This window comes from Camelina sativa, chromosome 9, assembly GCF_030686135.1.
Source record: "Camelina sativa cultivar CO46 ecotype springtype chromosome 9, ASM3068613v1".
NCBI classification, from domain to species: domain Eukaryota; kingdom Viridiplantae; phylum Streptophyta; class Magnoliopsida; order Brassicales; family Brassicaceae; genus Camelina; species Camelina sativa.
Genome location: NC_141888.1, coordinates 25,928,306 through 25,948,538, shown reverse-complemented (window position 1 = coordinate 25,948,538; position 20,233 = coordinate 25,928,306). Strand labels below are relative to the sequence as shown.

Genomic DNA, 20,233 nt, shown 5'->3' with positions numbered 1-20,233 from the left:
TCATACGTTGATACACAAAGTACGACGTCGTTCCTTTTGCCCGCCAAAACGGAAATATAAAGCGTTGAAGAGATGTTTTAGTCTGCATTGTGTCATTTGACTGTTAGGTAAATGGCAAATCAGAGTCATCAGACATTCTTTGCGTCCTCACCTTTGTAGAATCACTATCATCATTATCTCCCATGGATTTCACAGATACCGGTATCAACCGCCCGGATTCTCCTATCTCCGATGAAGACAACGACCTTCGACAAAGGAATCACTCTTCGTTTCTCCGTCTCCGAAGCCAGATATTCGAAGCGAGTTATCGGAAGACTGATTTGATTAGAGCGAACCGTGAGTTGTCTTACGAGAGAGATGCACTTAGGCGAAGAAACCGTGAGCTTGAAGCTGGAATTTATGAGGCTGAGATGATTAGGAAGGAAATGATGAGAGATCTTGAAGTTTATAGAGAAAGAGTCTGTGGATTGGAAGTAGAGACGAAGGAGAAATCCACATTACTTACGAAAACTGTGGAACTCGTAGGATCTGTGGAAGATCGCTTGTCGAAATTGATCCGATGTTTAAACGAAGAGGATGTTTCAGAAGGAGGAAGAGGTGGAAAAATGGAAACAGAGGAATGCAATTCCAAGTCAATTTTGGAGTTAGTCAAGGAGGTTGAAACGAAGTTAGAGACGTTCATGGAAACTATGGAGAAGAAGAAGATGGAACTAAGCAGAAGTGTGGAGTTTTTGGAAGAGGAGAACAGAGACATCAATGTGTTGTTAAGGGCTGCTTTGTCTGAGAAACAAACTGCAGAGAAGCAATTGAAAGAGATGAATGAGCAGAAGGGGTCGGCTTTGCTGCAAATCGCAGGAAGAGGGTTGCAGAGGATAGGTTTTGGTTTTGGTTTTGGGTTTGGGGAAACAGCACAGGAAAGCTCAGAAACGGGAAACCTTGTGAAGGACGAAGATGAAGAAGAAGACAATGGTGTGGTATGTTTATTACTTTACTCACATTCTTTGTTTTAGTATCAAGAAAGAATCAAACAAAGGTTTAACTATATAATGGAACCTACGGCAAGAACAGGTTATAGCAATAGAGAACACAATGAAGAATCTACGCCAAGAGATCTCTCAACTAAAGATATCCTTGGATGATACAAGGTAAGTTTGTTTCTAGAGAAACGTCTGATAAAATAAAGAGAATTGCAATCTTCTTGTTGTTTTGACAGGTTAGAGGAAGAGCAGTTGAAGAAATTGACGGAGGAGCAAACTCAGAAAATAGCAGTGGACACAATATATATCGACAAACTGCATAACCGAGAGAAGTTTCTTGCTCAAAACGTAACGTATTTGTGGATCAATAGCTTCTGTCTTCCTCTATATGTTTTCTCATTATTTTCATGAATTTCTTTCTAAAAGGTGGAAGAGCTAGTGAAAGCAATAAGAGAAACTGAATCAGAAGTAAGTAGATGGAGAGAAGTTTGTGAACTAGAAGTTGAAGCAGGGCAGCGTGAAGTCGAATTACGCGATCACCTCGTAAGTTTCATTCAATATTCCCAAACTAAAAGAAAACCTTATTATTAAAACCGATACAAACAACCATAACTAACAAATGAACATAATTGTTACAATCAGATAGAGGTGTTAAAGGCTGAGGTGAAGAAGCTGAGATCAGCATTGGTGATATCAGATGGAAAACTAAAACTGAAAGAAGACTTGGCCAAAGCTGCAATGGCAGCAGAAGAGGCAACTGAGAGGTCTCTGCGATTGTCTGAGAGAAGAATAGCTGAGCTTCTCAGCCGCATTGAACATCTCTACCGCCAACTGGAAGAAGCAGAGTCTACAGAACGCAGAGGCAGGAAGTTTAGGTATGTTTGTTGTTGGCCGTTGTGGCGTTTACCTACAGGTACAGCTGCTTATGCGACCGCTACTGGCAGTTCTTCATTGTTACGATATGATGCGTGATCTTGTAGTGTTTGGACAAGAGTTGTGTAGACTAAATATGACCACAGAACAGAAGCTCAATATTTACTTACTATAAAATCGAAAGGAAATATATCTTTGCGAGAAACCCCCCATTACTAAAACACTAACACTGCAAGAAAAAAAATCAAAGCAAGGATTGTAGCGTGTTTATGAAGTAAGACCTAAAGAAGCTTGTAATGTGTTAAACACGACGACGTTTTAATAGAAATGCTGGCGTTTAAGAAATTAGAAGGTTCTCGTCAGATCTCAGATGGGCCTCACGCTGTACAAGAAGCCTATAATATTACACGTTTTACGCAGTTAAACAGTGTCGTTTTAGGGAAACAGAAACGCATCTTCTTCGGCGGCGAGAAACCAAGTGCTCTAACAAAGACGACGGCGACGAGTACGACGATGGGAGAAGAGAAGAAACAAGAAAATGTCACGGTGACGACGAAGAAGATAGCTTCATCATGTGATGTGGAGGCGCTGAAGAAATGTTTAGAAGAAAACAAAGGAGATCACTCGAAGTGTCAGTCTCAGGTAGAAGCTTTTAGATCTTCTTGTTCTCTTCCTCAACCCAAGAAATAAACCCTAAAGTTCGATTTGGAAGTTTAGGAGAAATCTTCTGTAATAATGATGATGATTGTAATGAGCAACTCTTTTTTACACAATACAATATTATTCACATAGGCAGAGAATCATTGATGCAAATCTGATTTCTCGAATGATAAGTTACCAGACTCGTCTCGTTCAAAGAGACTTTCGATCAGTTCGTCCCAACTAACTCCACGGTTCCGTCTTTTCCTGTATGATGGTCTAAGCGAGGAGGATGATGATTCACCCCTCATTGGTGCAATCGATTCTGTTTCTTCTTCTTCTTCTTCTTCTTCTTCCTCTGTTTCTTCTTCTTCGGTTTCGTCTTCTTGAGCTTTGTCGAATGTACCATACTCAGAGGACATTGACTCCGCGTGAGGAACATCTAAAGTTACTGCTCGTCTTAATGCTGCTCTGTACTCCAAGTTGTGCTCTCTGGCTAATGATTCCTGTCTCTCCATCCTTTGCTTCTCTGGGATCTCCATTTTATTCTCCTTCTCCAACATTAGCTGAAGAAATATATAGAGGCAAATTAGCATTGTAACCTGTTAAGAGGAATTGTTATCAAATGACTGAATGAGGTTGATAATGAACACTTACGTTGAGAGCTCTCTGAGCTTCTCGTTCGATCCAGATGATGGCGTGGTCTGAAGTTGCGTTACAAGAAAGAACAATGTGTTCGAATCTTCCGTCTACTGGCACTGCTGTCTTCACAACCGGTGGATATCTTCCTAATCTGTAAAGAAACAATTACCAAAAAGCTCAACTTGAAAACACATTTAGCTCACATGAATCATGATGATGGCAGAGCAAAACTGTGATGTTTTCTATCACATAAGAGATTTGAAATTAAAACTAGGTGAGCTCATACTATTGAGATTGTGGGTTGCTTTACAACCATGGTTATATGATGTGTAAAAATCTAAAGATTTGTGTGTTATGTACCTGCAAGGCCTTCTTTCGACGATGTGATACATGCGACCAGGAGCATAAAGCCGCCTAGGATCTTTGAGCATCTTTTGCTCTGGAACACATGTATCCTTCATGCACCTTATGCATAGCAGACATGGCAAACTGTCCACAGAAAATAAAAAACAAAACCCAAAATACTAAATACAAACCCATTACAAGTAAGGAGAGTAATGGAAGGGTTTCTACAGGACAAAGTGAACTAACAAGAGCTCTTCGCAAGTAAAAGAGAACTCTCCATCACGAGAACACGCACTACCAAAAGCCCTAAAATGTCACAGACAAATATGCTAAAGCAAAAGACAGATTTTTTCGGGTTTCTGCCGTACTTAGCGGACTAGAACTTGAGCGAATGTTTCAAAAGGAAAGGAACAAACTTTGACCCTATTCACATAGAATGGTATAACTGTCTAAGAAAACACAGGTGATTATCTGAAACATGATAAGATAGCTTTACCAGAAAAGAGACTTGAATATGTCTTCTAGAGGCGTAGCAGTCCTGGGTAAGAAGTCATCCTAAAGTAAACAGATATAAGCACACAAATCTTTAGACTCAACTTTTAGGCCATTTTACTGCATAAGCCATAAACTTGTCTTGGAAATTTAGACACACCTGAAGTATGATAGAGTTGATCACATCAGCATATCTGACAGCCAAATTCAAAGACATACACCTCGCAGGAGCAATAGCGAAACACCTGACTCTCTTTCTATCAATGTTCCCCAATCTATCAGGATGACGAGCCACTAACAAAGCCAACATTGTAGCAACACCAGATCCAAGTGAATGTCCAGCAAAAGTCAGAGTATAACTCGGATACTTTTTAACCAACTCTTTCAAAACTTTGCATTCCTCATCTAACACATAACCAGCAGACTTCAACAGCCCGTTGTGCACATAACCACCATCAAACTTCCTTTCACCAAGCTTATTATCCAAAAGCATTGCGTAATCACTCTCCTTGGCCAAATTCAAACCCCGGATCGCAAAAACTATATCTTCATGAACATGATCAAGATACAATATATAAGCTGGAGCACGACCCTGAGTGTCTTCATAAGTCTTCTTTAAAAGCAACCAGTCAGGGTTAATCCCATATCCTTCTGGAGGCTCCCATAAAGGGTTCCGGATATCATCCTCGTAAACAGCTAAAATATAACGACAAAACCGAGGAACCGGTTCAAACTCATCAGTTGTAGCAAGCCCCCAATCTTTACTGTCGTGACCAGCAGTGTAAAGACAGCGTTTATAACCCCAACGTGCACAACCAAGACAGTAAACACATTCTAAAAGAGGGCAACAACCACATAGAATCGACATTAACAGGACAAAGTTATTACACCATCATCATAATAGACCAACGAAGCAAAGCCTTACGGTTTCAAGGATCAATACATAAACTTTAAATGTTGAAACCAAGAAATTTAGAAACTTTAGTACACCCAACTGAAAATCTTGAACAAGAAAGTGACTGAAGTAAAAACCAAAGATAAAAAAGTCAACTTTGTAAATCGGAAACAATGTAATGAAAGATTCAAAGTTAAGATGAAACTGAAGATTGAAGCTCCTAATTGCTACTCTCTATAGAGGAAAAAAAAAACACGAGAAGAGGACTTAGATCTCACAACTAACACACTAATTCTCTGTTTCACTTATGAATCAAAGAGATAGAGGATGAGCTGAAGCACAAATCTATGAATAAAAAAAAAGAAGAAAAGGTAAGTTTCTTCTTGCCGTGGAAGACGGAAGAAGAAATGAAATTCACGCCATTGAAGGGATGAGGCAAAGCTCGCCGAACTCGTGGTGGCGAACTCGCTGGACTCGTGCTCTAGAATTTGCTTTCTTTTTATATCTGACAGTAACTTTTTTGGGTAAGGGTAAAATTTGCAGAGCTTTGGAGCTTCCCCTGGCTTTGTTGTGTGAAGATGAGATATAAATACTAAATTTTGTTTTTTTTTTTTTTTTTAAAAACTTTTTTTTAGTTAAAGATTTTAAATTACGAGTATTAATGATAGTTAGTGTTCAGATTTAGACCAGAAAAAATTAATCACATTACACAATCACAATTAAAAATGAGAATTTAATGGTTGTAGTTGTGTTAGTCCAAATAGGTTGTTAGGTGGGTTTTATTTGTGATTGTAAATTTTCTGAAATTTTCTGCATGAACAAAAAACCAAAAAATAAAACATTTTTAGTCAGAAAAAAAAAAAGCAGTTTGGTGATTTTTTGATGATACAATCCATAATTAAAAAGATTTCAATTACAGCAAATGTAAATTCTGTTTAATTTCAACTATGTATTAGGTGGTAAAGCTGTTGTTGTTATCTACTGGCTTATTTCATCTATCATCTATCACCTAGAGGTCAAAAGAGTCGTGGAATTGATAGACAGTAGACACTTATTTGCCCAAATCCCAAACTGGAAACACAACTTTGGTTTGCCTTTGTAACCAATTGCAATGCTTTGTGGCGTGGAACAAAATTAGACAACTTTGCAGGTTTGAGATTTTCAAGTACTACATTTAAATAATTCAAAATTTGCAATCATGTCAATTCATTTCATTTCTTATGGAAGAAAGGTCGTTACTATTCAGAAACCTAAGTTCAGCTTTTGCTAGAAAAATATAGTCCCTCTTCCTCAGAATAAAGGGATGTAGTGTAACCAAGATTTAGCATCTTATTATCAGTAGGTATAGTTGAGAATTTTAACTTGCCGGTACGGCTAAATATAAGTTAATTAGAATTATTCCCAATGGCTAAGTAACACACACCGTAGTAAAATTTCAAGACATTAATTACATGGATTCAAACACAAACTGACATGAATTTGAAGCCCTGGCCACACTCGCCAACTCGTCGAGCATCCTACGTATCTTTCTCAATTTTTTGAACTTTTCCGGTTCGATGGGTTTTGTGGAGAAAGTTGCTTTCTTCAACTGTCTTGTGTTTCTCATGATGTATGTGGCAATTTCTTTCTCATCTTTTCGTTGCCATTCATGTCCTATCCACACGAATATCTCAAGATGGAACAACAAACATTCCGGTACACATTTCGGCTGATTCCATTTTTGGCCGATCCGATTTTTGTTTGATGACATATCTAGCTGAGAACAATGCAATTTATGTAACATTAGATCAACAAAGTACACGAAAGTGGAGTTTTGAAAACAACAAAAAGTAGATGGCTAGTAATGAAATTGCTCACATCGGTGAGCTTGAGGTTTTGCAACTTAGGAGAAGCATCAAGCATGAACGAAAGTAGATTCCACCACTTCCTTATATTTGTATGCAGATCCAAATATACTAGCTGATGGAATATGCTATCACTAGGAAACTTGATCTGTCCATGAGGCAACATTAGTACACAAACAAAACAATGTTAGCCCAATAGCAAAGAAAATATTAAATCTAATAATTACCATTAAGGGTGATAAGTTTAAGGAAAGATGTTTGGCAGAAGTTAGAGATTCTAGAATATAATATAATAAAGCCCGTTGATGTTCAAGTATTTCAAAGCAGGGGCATTTATCACATAACCTCCACCACCACCATCTATGGTTAGTCTCTGTAATGATGGCACCGCAATAGTGAAAGTCCCATAGGAAGTTTCGCATCCATGAAGTACCAAATCTTCAAGTCCCATGGTTAGTCTCTGTAATGATGGACATCCGCATAAAAGGTTGCAAAAAGAGTCTTTGTTATTAACATATACATTGTAAAGGTTCAGCTTTCTTAGGGACTTCAAACAAACCCGAGATGGAAAATCTAAAGTAACGGAGTTCTTGAGTTCCAAGGACTCAAGTGTATTATTATCATGGATGCACAAAACACTCGGAAATATGAATGAGGTGCCAACATCCAGTACCAGATTACGCACATGGCGTGAAAATGCAATTCCAAGCAATATTCCAAGATCCGAAGCAGCATATCCATCTCTAATTTCCAAATGCAAACTCTCCAGAAACGGAGCTTTATGTAACAGAAAAAATTTGTAAACATCCTCTGAAAAGGTACGGCTATGCTTAGTAGAATCAAAGTTAAGATTTTGCACCATCTTCCAAACATGTCTCCAACGTCTAGACAAAACACTCGTGGCTACGGCAATTTTTGTCGGAAGAGAAGACATTATATGCACAAGCAAATCTTCATGCAACTCACTGATTCTGTCTTCATTCACAACATCTCCATTCCTCAAACATTCACAACCACTTTCGCTGTAAAAGAAATTAGGGTTCAAGGATATATTATATAATATCATATACAGAAAGGGATTCGAGAGAAGAAAAAAAAAACATAAACGAAACAAAGCAACATATACCATTGTTGTTCCATCGTCGTTAATACAGATGACAATTTGCTAAGATGCTTTCTCAGTGCTCCAAACGCAAACGCAGACTATCACACGAATCCGACAAAAAGAGTAACAACGTACGTGAGTTATCTTCTGGGTTCAGAATTAAACTGAATTCAGCTCTTGCATGTACAAGCCGGCAAACCAAAAAGGGGAATAGGTTTATTTGGTCTTAACTCTTGACCTAGGTCGAATCCTATATATAATAGTTGAAGCCTTGAAGGAACCCTGCAGAATTTTTAATACATCACCATACCACTTTTTTATTTATTTTTAATTTGACATTTAATACTCTTTATAGTATTAAAAACTAATATGATATATATTAGCATATAAATTATCTTATTTAAATTTGATCATATTCAATTTTATAAAAAGTATGCATAAACATTAAATCAATGAAATTTTAATTTGCCAAAGTACAAACATTAAATAATATCCTATTATAAATAAAAATATGTTAAAATTTATTGTATATTATTTATAAATTATTTTTTGCTATAATACAATGATTTATATCCATATACAAATCTTTTATGTATTTTACTATTAAAAGAGTATTTTTTACACTTATGTATATTGTATGTTACAAATATATTATTTATCACCACCTAGAAAATGTTCATATGAACAAATTAAACCAACTATTATATTTATATGTCTATTTACTTGTATGGATAAAAATTGATTTGCGTGAACAAGAGTTAGAAGAAATTCCCACATGTATGCATTCAATAACTGAAAAAACTTATTTATTCGAGATTCAAGTTAAAAAGTATGATTTCGATGCATCATATATATCAAACTTTTACAGTCTCGGAGATTATAGACGAATGAAAGGTAAATGTATGTATTATATTTTATGATGTGTTATGTTTGCTAAATATAATATATTATTTCACTTAACATATTAATGGTTTATCTTTATGTTTTTAGACAAATTTGGACGATGTCAATTGTGGAACCAAACGCGAAAAACATGACGAACGTCAAGAACCAATTGATGATCAACTGAAGAAACCCAGAATTGTGTATTGAAATTAATTTTTAATTTTAAAATGTATGCATAAAATAGGTTTTCCTTCTCTTATTTAAATTTGGTTTTAACTCATCTTTAGGATAACTTTTATTTTTATTATACCAAATAAACATACATGATACAAACTTTTGGATTTCATGATTATTTGGTAAATAATTAACTAAATAACATATTATTCAATAATAGATATGTAATCATTAAAACTGACACATGTCACGATCTGGTGAGTTTTTAACTTTGATATCAGATCGTTAACACTAACACGTATCACGATCTGGTGAGTTACTAACTTTGAAAACTAAACTTTATATAATAAGATTAGTTGAATTTATGAGTTATTTTCAGAAAAATTTGGGAAACTAACATTAGGTTTCTATGTTTATTTTACAATATTTAAAAGATAATAAAATATTTTGTTTATTTTCTTGTTTTTAGGTAATGAAAAATATTCTATTTCTAATATAATTTAAAGAACTTCACTAACTAATAATATCTCTACTGAATATTTCCACTGATGAGAATATGAGATATCCAATGGGGATCTCATTAATACAATGAAGACTTACTTTTTTCAAACGAAATTATCATATGAGAAACAAAAAAGCATGATTAATTCGACACATTTGAAACAGAATCCAATTTACCCAACCGGAGAATGAACTATACTTGAGATCATGTATGGCCGAAAAAACCACCGGCGTCTATATATCTTTTTCTTCACCATTATTGTTGTTAGTATCGTTCGTCGGCAGTCTTGGTCGTTGTGAGTTGTAGATGAACATGGCTCAATACGAGGTTTTGCCGGGTAAAATACATAAATGAGGTTACCAATGAGGCCCGCCAATGGGAACATCCGAATATTAAGTACTCAAGTAAGGTGAACTTAACAGTACTTGGCTTCGATAATATAGAGTCTAAATTGGCCTTCATATCATCCATGTCATAGCACATGTCCTGAATTCCGAAAACTTTGACAACAACCTACACATCATAATAAAACAACAACAACAACAACAACAACAAATGTAAGTGATATAATTGACACTATACATATATAATATATTGTGGGGACAAAAATTAATTACCAGATCATAGTTTTGAGGATCACAAAAGGATACGACCTTCACATTGGCTACTCCAAGCCTCTTTCCCCGAATAACCCCATAGGGTGTCACAGAGACAGTTCTACTCTCTGAGCTAAACCACTTGTACGTAGTGTCTGTAGGCGTTTGCACAGCCTATATATATAAGATCAAATAAGTTGTCGATCAATCATATGGTATAATTATTATTTCAAACAAGGAGACGCATGTGCATGACCTCCTCTCGCAGATAGCCTAACCTCCTGATTAACAGAATCCCACTGGAGTAGAATAAGCTTAGGTACTCTTGTGCTCACATGTTCAATGTGAATCTCACTAGCTCACAAACCTCTTCTGAATTGGAGTAAGCCGATGAATCAGAAAACAAGGCCAGAACCAAATACCAAAATGCCAAACGGGACCTCATCATTCCAACCTACTAAATAAGTTACACATGCATGCTTCCTATGATATCAAAGCATCTGAGTTGTGATTTCAATAGTTGTAGCTTTTTAAGAGAGGTAAAGAATTAGAATAACAACAAGTAACAACGAAACTGAGAAAAATAAGGTGGCTTTTACTTTGTTACTGTATTCCTGAGATTACGACGATGGTTTAATTTAAGTTAAAGAATTTCACTAACAAATCATATCTTTATTGAATGTTTCCATTGTTGAGAATAGGAGATTTCATTTGTTGGCATGTAAGACTTTCGATGGGAAAGCACTCATTTTACCGAATTTGTCTCTTATATGTGGGAGAGATAACAAAATAGCAATGATATTATAAATATAAAGTTGTTAACAAAATAATTTTTTGAAATTTAAAAACAATAGTATTAGTTTAATTTTTTTTGTATTAACCTCTTTGTAACCAAAGGAGATAATACTTTGTTAGTTTAATAATATTTTGTATTAACCTCTAAGCTAATATTTTGAAGCACTATTAGCATTGAGACTTTGAGAGAAACTCTTCTAGTTTGATGTACCATCTAAAGAAGGCCATTGATATGTCACACCGTTTTGAAAATATATCTTTGGGATTTGAATCAGACCACAATTTCCAAAACAGAACACTGACATGCACTGATATTTCACAAACAATTTAGAGATCCCTCCTTACGTAAACAACTTCCACCCGTCGAATCTTTTAGCTTAGACGCTTGTGATATAATGTTAGAAAGTTGCTGCCACAACTTTATTTGACACTTAAGACGGTCCCAGCATATTAGCATATTAGCAGCCTCTTGCCAAAGGGTTTTCAGGAAATCAAGTGTGTATCTGGAGAAGGTGAAACCATGAATTAAATATTACAGGCCAACGGAATTATTATAGCATGTGCGAGTAAGAGGATGTTATTGTGAACAGCTGTTCTGAAAACAACCAGTCCAGTTTCAAGATCTCTTCTACATCCAGTAGCAGCCATTGCAAAACTAAGGTAGGATGAAGCAAGGTAGGATGAAGCAAGGCAACTGAAGACTAAGCAATACAAAACTACTGTGATTATACTTTATAGTTAGTGAGGAAAACCAATACCAAGAGATAGACCCGATTCGTGAAGAAAGTAATTTGATGTCCGAGGAGTTAGTTACCTGGGATTATACAAGCTGCCTACGAGAAAGGAAGAATAATTGAGCCAATATAAAAAAGATGAAAAGTTTCAATCGAGATGATTCGAGTACTGCATAAAGAAGAGAAGAAAGGTAAGCAATAAGCATTTATCCCATAATCGCTAGGCGCAAGAAAAGTCAAATGTTGTAAGTTTTTCAATTTACATCACATTTACATAATAATATAATACCACCCGTTTGACTTTTGAAAGTGAGTATATATGCCGAACTTAAGCACGATTGCACGAGGTTGTTCCTGGTGTGTCGTTGAGAGTTCTCCATTTTTTTTTTGTTTTTCTGGTGAATATGTAAATCTGCTTATTGATTTATGGCTTTTAGCCAGTGTACATGCATGGTTGCAATCCGAAATAATTATGTATCTTAGTTTGAATTTGTGGACTCTTAGCTTAGAGAGAAGAGTTATATGATAGCGCTTTTGTATTATTCCATTCAAGATTAGAATGTTCTGACATGTTCTTTAGGGGGGATTTCAATTTAGCATCTACTTGAAACAATGTTGGAATTTGGATCAACGTTTCATCTATTTAATGATTATGATATTATATTTCTTGATTACCATCTTTTTAAACAAGATCTTGTTACTGCAGAATTTCCATAATACGAGTATCTCTAAAGCCAAAGAAATAAAAATAAAGAAAGCTCTATATAATTTGATATTGGAAAAAGACGTATATTTTGGCTTAAATTATCGATCATTTGATTCATATAGTATTTATTTTAAAGGAAGCATGGATGCTAAAGGCTATACCCCGAACACTCACCATCTACACAAATAAGCGAATTTTTAACTACATGTATACATTTAAGAATGGGACTTATTAGTGAGTTGTGAGTATGTGTACAAATGCAAGAATTTCTTCTTTATTTAAATGCAAGAATTTCTTTATATTGACTATATAAACAAATAATTAAATTAGAAAAGGGAGAGAGAGTGTGAGAAAAGATTCTTATGATAATACTTGAGATACCCATAAGTAACTCAAAATAACATCTGCTGATCTCCATCAATCGTATCTTAAGGAGAATCTCAACATATATAAAAAATGAAAATAAAGAGAAAATGTGAAATGAGTTTTTGTTTTGTTTTTAATCTTTGAGAAAATCATAAGAAACTCTTATGACACATATCATAATATAATATGTATGCCTCATTTTTTCTTTACAACTTGACATTAACTTTATAACTTAAAATCTAATAATAATAAAATATTAAATAATCACGGAGGATTCCGACCAGCTCGTTAACCACCTTGCCGGTGTTCAGGTCAGGAGATCTACAATAGTTTTAGAGTCTAACTTGACTAGCACGGAACGGAAGTGAAGCTTTTGGAGATGGAAGATTGTAAACCCACTTTTATAGTAGTGTCCTGAGGACTTTTATTTCAGCATTTGTTGCGCCTTATATTTGAGATCAGTCTTCAGGTAAATCTTCATTAATTGTAGATTATAAATGATAATAATTAACAAGTGTTTCAAAATCTTACGCTTCTCTAATTTTGACAGCTGAACGATGCCACCCTCATGGTTTATCAAAGAGAGGTAAATTATATATGCATGATGTCCCTAACTGTTTGTCTCTAATTTACACATCCATAAATGCTAATTTTTAGGAGTCGCTCTATAGATTAGTCACCTTTAACTTGGAACCGAAAAAGTTTTGTAAGGAAGGTAGGGATACTGACATGAATATCAGGCAATGGTTATTGATATCTTAGTTAAACTACTACGATGGTAAATTTTGTGATGCGTGTTCTTTAATTTGCTGTATTGGTTATCTTATATTTGTTCTTGGTCATTCATTTTTCTAGCAAAAATGCTTGTCATTATCTGCCATGTGCAGTGTCTTGTCATATGATGTAGTTTGGAAGTTTGTATCACTTCTCTCTGGAACATTGATAGCTATAATTGTATTTTCTTTGAGCAGTTCCTTGTCAAATGATATAAGCTGCCCATAGGTCATATATATCACGCAAGTTTGGCAGATATTTTGATAATGAAAAGCAATAAAGACTTTCTTTGTTAAACGGAATTATCATTTGATAAAATAGAAACTATGATAAATTCGAATTTACCCGACTAGAGAATAAACTACGCCTGAGATGTATGGCCGGAAAAACCAGCGACGCCTATTAATCTTTTTTTCCACCACTATGGTTGCTAGTGTCGTCCGTTTACGTAGCCGCTTTGTTCTGCGGCATTTTTGGTCGCTGTAACTTCTAGGTGTAGATGAACATGGCTCAATAGGAGGATTTACCGGGAAATATACATGAATGAGGTGACCAAGATCGCCAGTGGGAACAATAAGCTTATTAAAGTTAAATTAATCAAATCGCGTGGCTTCGAAAATATAAAGTCTGCGTTCGCCTTCATATCATCCATCTCATAGGACATGATCTGAACTGCGAAAACTTTGACAACAATCTACACATAATAATATAACAACAACAACAACAACAACAACAATAAAGAATCTAAATATACATATAATAGATTATATATGGAGACAAAAGGATGATTAATTAATTACCAGATCATAATTTTGAGGATCACAAGTGGACACGACCTTCACAATGGCTACTCCAGGCATCTTTGCCAAAATTATCCCATAGGATGTCACGGACACAATTCTACTATCTGAACTAAACCACTTGTAGTCTCTGGAGGCGTTTGCACAGCCTCCAGAGAAGATCAAATAAACTGTCGATCGATTATTATATATGGTATAATTAATATTTCAAACAAGGAGACGCATGTGCATCACCTCCTCTCGCAGATAGCCTAACCTCCTGATTGATACGAGGTGACCACTGGAGTAGAATCAGCTTAGGTACTTTTGTGCTCTCTTTCATGTTCAATGTGAATCTCACTAGCTCTTCTGAATTGGAGTAAGCCGATGATATCAAAAGCAAGGCCAGAACCAAATACGAAAATATCAAACGGGACTTCATTATTCCTATTAACTCAAAGCATCTGAGTTGTAATTTCAGTAGTTGTGGCTTCTTGAGAAAGGTAAAGAATTAGAAAGAACAACAACGAAACTGAGTAAAAGAAGGTGTGTGGCTTTTACTTTGTTATTGTTTTCCTGAGATTGCGACAACGGTTTAGTTTCTCTTTATTTTTTATTTTTCTTTTCATTTAAGTTAAAGAATTTCACTAACAAATAATATCTCTATTGATGTTTCCATTGATGAGAATATTAATATTTTAATGCTATTTTATTGAAATTAAAATACTGTATGATTAAAAAATGTAGACTATACAGTAGTTCGATGAAAGATGTTTTTGAAATTAAAACATGTAGACTATATGGAATTACAAAACTTGCAAGTTCAGATTTTCAAGCACTACATTTAATTAAACAATCAATTCATATTTGTTTCAACCAGATTAGTTTCAAGATATTTACATGGATTCAAACGAAAAATGACATGAATTTGAAGCCCTGCCCACACTCGCCAACTCGTCAAGCATCCTATGTCTCTTTTCCAATTTATTGAGCTTTTCGGGTTCGATGGGTTTTGTGGAGAAAGTTGCTTTCTTCAGCCGTCTTGTATTTCTGAGGATGTATGTGGCCACTTCTTTCTCATCTTTTCGTTGCCATTCGTATCCTATCCACAAGATTGTCTCAAGATGGAACAACAAACATTCTGGTACACATTTCGGCTGAGTCCATTTGTGGCTGATCCGATATCCTTTGTTAGAAGACATATCTAGCTGAGAACAATGCAATTTATGTAATATTAGATCAACAAAGTACGGAAAGTGGAGTTTTGAACAACAGCAACAACAACAACAACAAAAAAAGTAGCTGACTAGTAATGAAATTGCTCACGTCGGTGAGCTTGAGGATTTGCAACTTAGGAGAAGCATTAAGCATGAACGAAAGTAGATTCCACCACTTCCTTTGATCTGTATGCAGATCCAAATATAGTAGCTGGTGGAAAATGCTACCTTTAGGATACTTGATCTGTCCATGAGGCAAGTCAGGCAACATTAGTACACAAAACAATGTTAGCCCAATAGCAAAGAAGATATTAAATCTAATAATTACCTTTGAGGGTGCGAAGTGTAGGGAAAGACGTTTGGCTGAAGTTAGAGATTCCAGAATGTTCTCATTGTTTATATCAAAAACGTCACTAACTTTTGCCTCGAACAGTTCTGTCGCTTTCTCAATTAGACAAAATTTAAGCCTATCGATCGCTTTGATGTTCAAGTATTTCAAACAAGGTGCATTTATCACATACCCTCCAGTACTTCCTCCATAGAAATAATACTCTTCAATGGTTAGTCTCTGTAATGATGGCACCGCAATAGTGTAAGTCCAATCAGAGTGTCTGTAGGTTTAATGCACTACCAAATCTTCAAGAATAGGACAGCCACATAAAAGGTTGCAAACAGATTCTTCATCTCTAAAATAAACATCATAGAGGTGCAGCTTTCTAAGGAAGTTTAAACAAACCCGAGAAGGAAAATCTAAAAAAAATGGAATTTTTGAGTTCCAAGGTCTCGAGTGTATTATTATCATAGCTGCATAAAACACTCGGAAATCTGACTGACCTCCCCACATTTACAACATAACCAACATTTTCAAAGTTATAGCCAAGAACCAGAACCAAATTACGCACATGGCGTGCAAATGCAATTCCAACCAATATTCCAACATCAATCTCCAAAGCACCACCATCTATCTCTCTAGTTTCTAAATGCAAACTCTCTAAACCCGGAGCTTTATGTAACATAAAAAATCTGTAAACATCCTCTGAAAAAGTATGGTGATACTTAGAATCAAACTTGAGATTTTGCACCGTCTTCCAAACATGTCTCCAACGTTTAGACAAAACACTCGTGGTTACGGCATTTTTTGTCGGAAGAGAAGAGATTATATGCACAAGCAAATTTTCATGCAACTCACTGATTCTGTCTTCATTCACAACATCTCCATTCCTCAAACATTCACAACCACTTTCGCTGTAAAAGTAATAAAAATTAAAAACGTAGTAAGATAGAGAGTTTTAATAAGGGTTCAACGATTTTAGGATTAGAGCTTACAACTAATAATATCAAATACAGAAAGGGATTCGAGAGAAGAAAAAAACATATAAACGAAACAAAGCAACATATATAGATACCATTGTTGTTCCATCGTCGTTAGTACAGACAACAATTTGGTAAGATGCTTTCTCAGTGCTCCAAACGCAAACGCAGACTATCACACGAAATGTCACGAATCTGACTAAAAGCTTAGATATAATTAACGCCACAATTCAGCTTCAAAACGTACGTTAGCAAGCCAGAAAACCCTAAAAGAGTAACAACGTTAGTTTTCTTCTAGGTCCGAAACTGAGTTAATAAAGTCGGCAAAAAAAAGGGGGGGGGGGTAGGTTTATTTGGTCTCAACTCTTGACCTAGGTCCAATCCTTAATATAATTGTTGAAGGGACTCTCTTGAATTTAATACATCACCATATACCACATTTATTTTTATTTCTTCAATTTAATACAATTAAGCAAAATGTTATGGAGTGAGTTATGAAGACAGAATCAAGCAAGCTTAATAAAAGTAACATTTTGCATAAATTAAGCAAATACAAAAGCTTAATAAGACACCATATACCACTTTTTTTTTTGTCATTTTTGAATTTAAAGGCTCGATTCATAGCCAATCCCTACAACGCGGGGTAAAGCGACTTAGTGGAATCGAACTCCGCTGGGATCGGTCGCAGAGGTGGTGCTGTAACCACTTGACTAAAGACACTTCCCAATACATATACCACATTTATTTGCTTAAAAGTAACATTTTGCTTAATAATAAGTAACATTTTGCATAAATTAAGCAAATACAAAAGCAAGATATTATGGAGTAATCTATACTAATAAAACGTAGAAGCTATAAGCTTATAAGGCTGTCTACATAGAATTTTAAATAACCTATCGGGATTTGACATGTCACTCATTAATATTTTTTAAAATTTCCAGAATTTTATATATTAAGAATTATTTTAAAACAACCTATCATGATTTGACATGTCATTCATTAACATTTTTAAAATTTTCAGAATTTTTTAGAAAAAGGAAAATTTAAAATTTGTGGAAATAAAAGAATTATGCACAATATCCCACATCGGCTAGAAAAGTTTTAGATAATGGTTTAGAACCAGTATAAATAAGATTAATATGCTACCTGACAAAAAAAAAAAAGATTAATATGCTACCAACATCGAATGAGCAGGAAAGCTTGATTTATCAAGCATCCAAATTTGAAAGTTTTATTCGGTTTGATCCGGTTTTCTATTTGATCAAATTAAAACTTTAAAAAGTTTCAAAAAAAATATTTTAATTTTTAAAATTTTTAAAAGTTTAAATATTATGAATATTGAAACTTTTAAAAGTTCTTAGCTTTTAAAAACTTTTTAAATATTATAATATTTAAATTTTAAAAGTTTAATATATTATAAATATTCAAACTTTTTAAAAGGTTCAAATTTTATATTTCGAAACCTTTTAAAAGTTTAAAATACTATAATTATTGATGTAAAACATAAATTATTTCATTTATCTACGTTTGTGCTTTTTATTTCTTATGAGCTGTAATACATATTTTTGTGTATGATTTTATAGATGAGTTGATATTCATTCATTAATTTCACTTTTGGGTCTTAGGAAGAAGGATTGACATCGCAAGACCTTGATTTTACAACCGTATAGAGAAAGATGGACGACAAACACATATATTTTATTAGCTATACATAGGCATCACCAGGGTTACGGTTGTCACGGTTACGGTTTATTAACTATCGGTTATGGTTAGAAATTTTTTTAACCTTAACCAGAACCGTTTAATAAACGGTTATGTTTAAATAAGGTTATGGTTCAAGCGGTGATTGTTATATACAGTTACGGTTATTTGATAATATGATCTGATTGATATTATTTGATGATATAATATAATTGATACTATTTATTTATAATTAATATGTTCTTATAGTGTACTCATATTTCTATATATCATATGATTCATATTAAATAAATAATTATTAGTATCCTTAGTGCAGTGACCAAAGGTAAGTCCTTAATGCACAAGGCACCATCACACCAGGGATCGAGTCCTGCTCCCTACGAATGAAGGGATTAGGCTAATGGGCCGGCCTGTTGTGGCCCAATGGTTGAAAAAATAATAATAATAATTATTAGTATATTTTATTATGTTTTTAAAATATTATAAACCAAGTAAGGATTTTGGTTTGAGAAGTTTCTAAACGCGTGGATCTAAAACCAAATAATTATATGGATAAAATTATCAATAATTGGGTGCATGTGTTGACTATGCTGGTCTTCATGAATTTCACAAATTTTATGAGAAAAGAAATGATTTTGTTCTTGGAGTTTGATGGGTTAACAAGTTGTGTGGTAGTCTAAAAAAATGGTTTTTCAGTGGAAGAATGTGAAGAAGTTGACGAGGAAGAAGAAGAAAAAGAGTATAACGAAGAATCAAACGGTAAAAGTAACGATGACAATTACCACAAAATTTGACAATGAAAATGACAAGAAAGAATATGAAGAATAAGAAAACATTGAATAAAAAAAATACGAAAACATAGGTGGTAGCTATCAATTAAACATGAAAACGAGTGAAATTTATGATTATAAAATTGTTTCGTTTTTCTGGTGGTAAAAGAAATGGTTTAGGATATGTCAGGTCATCAGTTTGATTTGTCTCGCCTGGACGTCGAGTTAAATTCATGATTTTTTTTATCAGATTTTATTTTATTACATAACTGATTTTTATATTTTAAAAAATTGTGTATCTGAAATTTAATATTTTTCCTTAGTACTAATTTTAATTTTTTATGAGATAATATTTTATTACTGTCATCAATCATATATAATTTTTATCAAAATATATCAAATAAACCCATGCGTAGCGTGGGTTCAAAACCTAGTCTATACTAAATAAAAGTAGAATCTATAAGTTCCTTAAGGCGTCCACATATGATTTAAAACAACCTATCGGGATTTGACATGTCATTCATTAATATTTTTAAAATTTCCAGAATTTTCTATATTAAAAATTATTTTAAATAAGCTATACTTACGGATTGGTGTCTGTTGGTAAAGCTGATGGGTATAGTTTTGGGCAATTTGACATGTCATTCATTAACATTTTTAAAATTTTCTGAATTTTCTATAGTAAGAATTTTTAGAAAAAGGACTATGTACAACCTTCCTTATCGGCTAGAAAATTTTTAGACAATGATTCAAAACCAGTATAAATAAAGATTAATATGCTTCCAACAGTGAATGAGCAGGAAAGCTTGATTTATCATGTGTCCAAGTTTAAAAATTTTATTCGGTTTGATCCAGTTTTTAATTTGATCAAATTAAAACTTTAAAAAGTTTTTAAAAATATATTTTAATATTGAAAATTTTTAAAAGTTTAAATATTATAAATATTGAAACTTTTCAAAGTTCTTTGATTTTTAAAAGTTTTTAAATATTATAATTTTAAAATTTTAATAGTTTAAAATATTATAAATATTGAACTTTTTTAAAATGTTCAAATATTATGTTTCGAAACCTTTTAAAAGTTTAAAATATTATAAATATTGAAACTTCTAAA

At 34.0% G+C, this 20,233-nt stretch overlaps 3 protein-coding genes, 1 long non-coding RNA gene and 1 pseudogene across 8 annotated transcripts; 2 read left to right on the top strand and 3 right to left on the bottom strand.

Annotated features, from left to right (window-relative positions):
• The first annotated feature begins 50 nt into the window (after positions 1-50).
• LOC104715454 (uncharacterized protein At3g49055-like) lies at positions 51-2,049 on the top strand. The gene is made up of 5 exons (XM_010432860.3): positions 51-974; positions 1,069-1,145; positions 1,214-1,325; positions 1,404-1,520; positions 1,620-2,049. The coding sequence occupies exons 1-5, from the start codon at positions 183-185 to the stop codon at positions 1,947-1,949; spliced, it is 1,428 nt and encodes a 475-aa protein (XP_010431162.1). The 5' UTR covers positions 51-182; the 3' UTR covers positions 1,950-2,049.
• A 513-nt stretch (positions 2,050-2,562) lies between these two features.
• On the bottom strand, positions 2,563-5,567 carry LOC104711407 (uncharacterized). The gene is made up of 5 exons (XM_010428107.3): positions 4,129-5,567; positions 3,973-4,031; positions 3,492-3,620; positions 3,147-3,282; positions 2,563-3,055 (listed from the first exon to the last, which is right to left on the bottom strand). The coding sequence occupies exons 1-5, from the start codon at positions 4,834-4,836 to the stop codon at positions 2,651-2,653; spliced, it is 1,437 nt and encodes a 478-aa protein (XP_010426409.1). The 5' UTR covers positions 4,837-5,567; the 3' UTR covers positions 2,563-2,650.
• Positions 5,568-6,232: 665 nt separating this feature from the next.
• LOC147938768 (putative F-box/FBD/LRR-repeat protein At3g49040) lies at positions 6,233-8,040 on the bottom strand. Of its 5 annotated transcripts, none has more exons than XM_087467658.1 (5): positions 7,834-8,040; positions 7,381-7,729; positions 6,935-7,167; positions 6,721-6,855; positions 6,233-6,619 (listed from the first exon to the last, which is right to left on the bottom strand). In XM_087467658.1, exons 3-5 carry the CDS (start codon positions 7,127-7,129, stop codon positions 6,311-6,313), a joined length of 639 nt encoding a protein of 212 aa, XP_087323784.1. In that variant the 5' UTR covers positions 7,130-7,167; positions 7,381-7,729; positions 7,834-8,040; the 3' UTR covers positions 6,233-6,310. The 5 variants fall into 5 exon arrangements, 4 of the variants coding, with proteins under 4 accessions (XP_087323784.1, XP_087323785.1, XP_087323786.1 ...); XM_087467659.1 differs by having other exon boundaries at positions 7,267-7,729; positions 7,834-8,036; XR_015567236.1 differs by having other exon boundaries at positions 6,935-7,729.
• Positions 8,041-8,371: 331 nt separating this feature from the next.
• LOC147938767 (uncharacterized) lies at positions 8,372-9,088 on the top strand. The gene is made up of 2 exons (XR_015564974.1): positions 8,372-8,706; positions 8,803-9,088. It is a non-coding gene; the product is annotated as an uncharacterized LOC147938767 (long non-coding RNA).
• A 5,910-nt stretch (positions 9,089-14,998) lies between these two features.
• Positions 14,999-16,760, bottom strand: LOC104715453 (putative F-box/FBD/LRR-repeat protein At3g49040; annotated as a pseudogene).
• Between the last annotated feature and the right edge of the window lie 3,473 nt (positions 16,761-20,233).

Bases quoted from the DNA above. Each gene is read 5' to 3' on its own strand.
- LOC104715454 (XM_010432860.3), top strand. From the start codon at position 183: ATGGATTTCACAGATACCGGTATCAACCGCCCGGATTCTCCTATCTCC. The intron at 975-1,068 runs GTATGTTTATTA...CGGCAAGAACAG, and splicing joins AAGAAGAAGACAATGGTGTG to GTTATAGCAATAGAGAACAC. The intron at 1,146-1,213 runs GTAAGTTTGTTT...TTGTTTTGACAG, and splicing joins ATATCCTTGGATGATACAAG to GTTAGAGGAAGAGCAGTTGA.
- LOC104711407 (XM_010428107.3), bottom strand. From the start codon at position 4,836: ATGTCGATTCTATGTGGTTGTTGCCCTCTTTTAGAATGTGTTTACTGT. The intron at 4,032-4,128 runs GTGTGTCTAAAT...TGTTTACTTTAG, and splicing joins TCAACTCTATCATACTTCAG to GATGACTTCTTACCCAGGAC. The intron at 3,056-3,146 runs GTAAGTGTTCAT...ATATTTCTTCAG, and splicing joins AAGCTCAGAGAGCTCTCAAC to CTAATGTTGGAGAAGGAGAA.
- LOC147938768 (XM_087467658.1), bottom strand. From the start codon at position 7,129: ATGCGAAACTTCCTATGGGACTTTCACTATTGCGGTGCCATCATTACA. The intron at 6,856-6,934 runs GTAATTATTAGA...CCTCATGGACAG, and splicing joins TAAACTTATCACCCTTAATG to ATCAAGTTTCCTAGTGATAG. The intron at 6,620-6,720 runs GTGAGCAATTTC...CATTGTTCTCAG, and splicing joins AAAACCTCAAGCTCACCGAT to CTAGATATGTCATCAAACAA.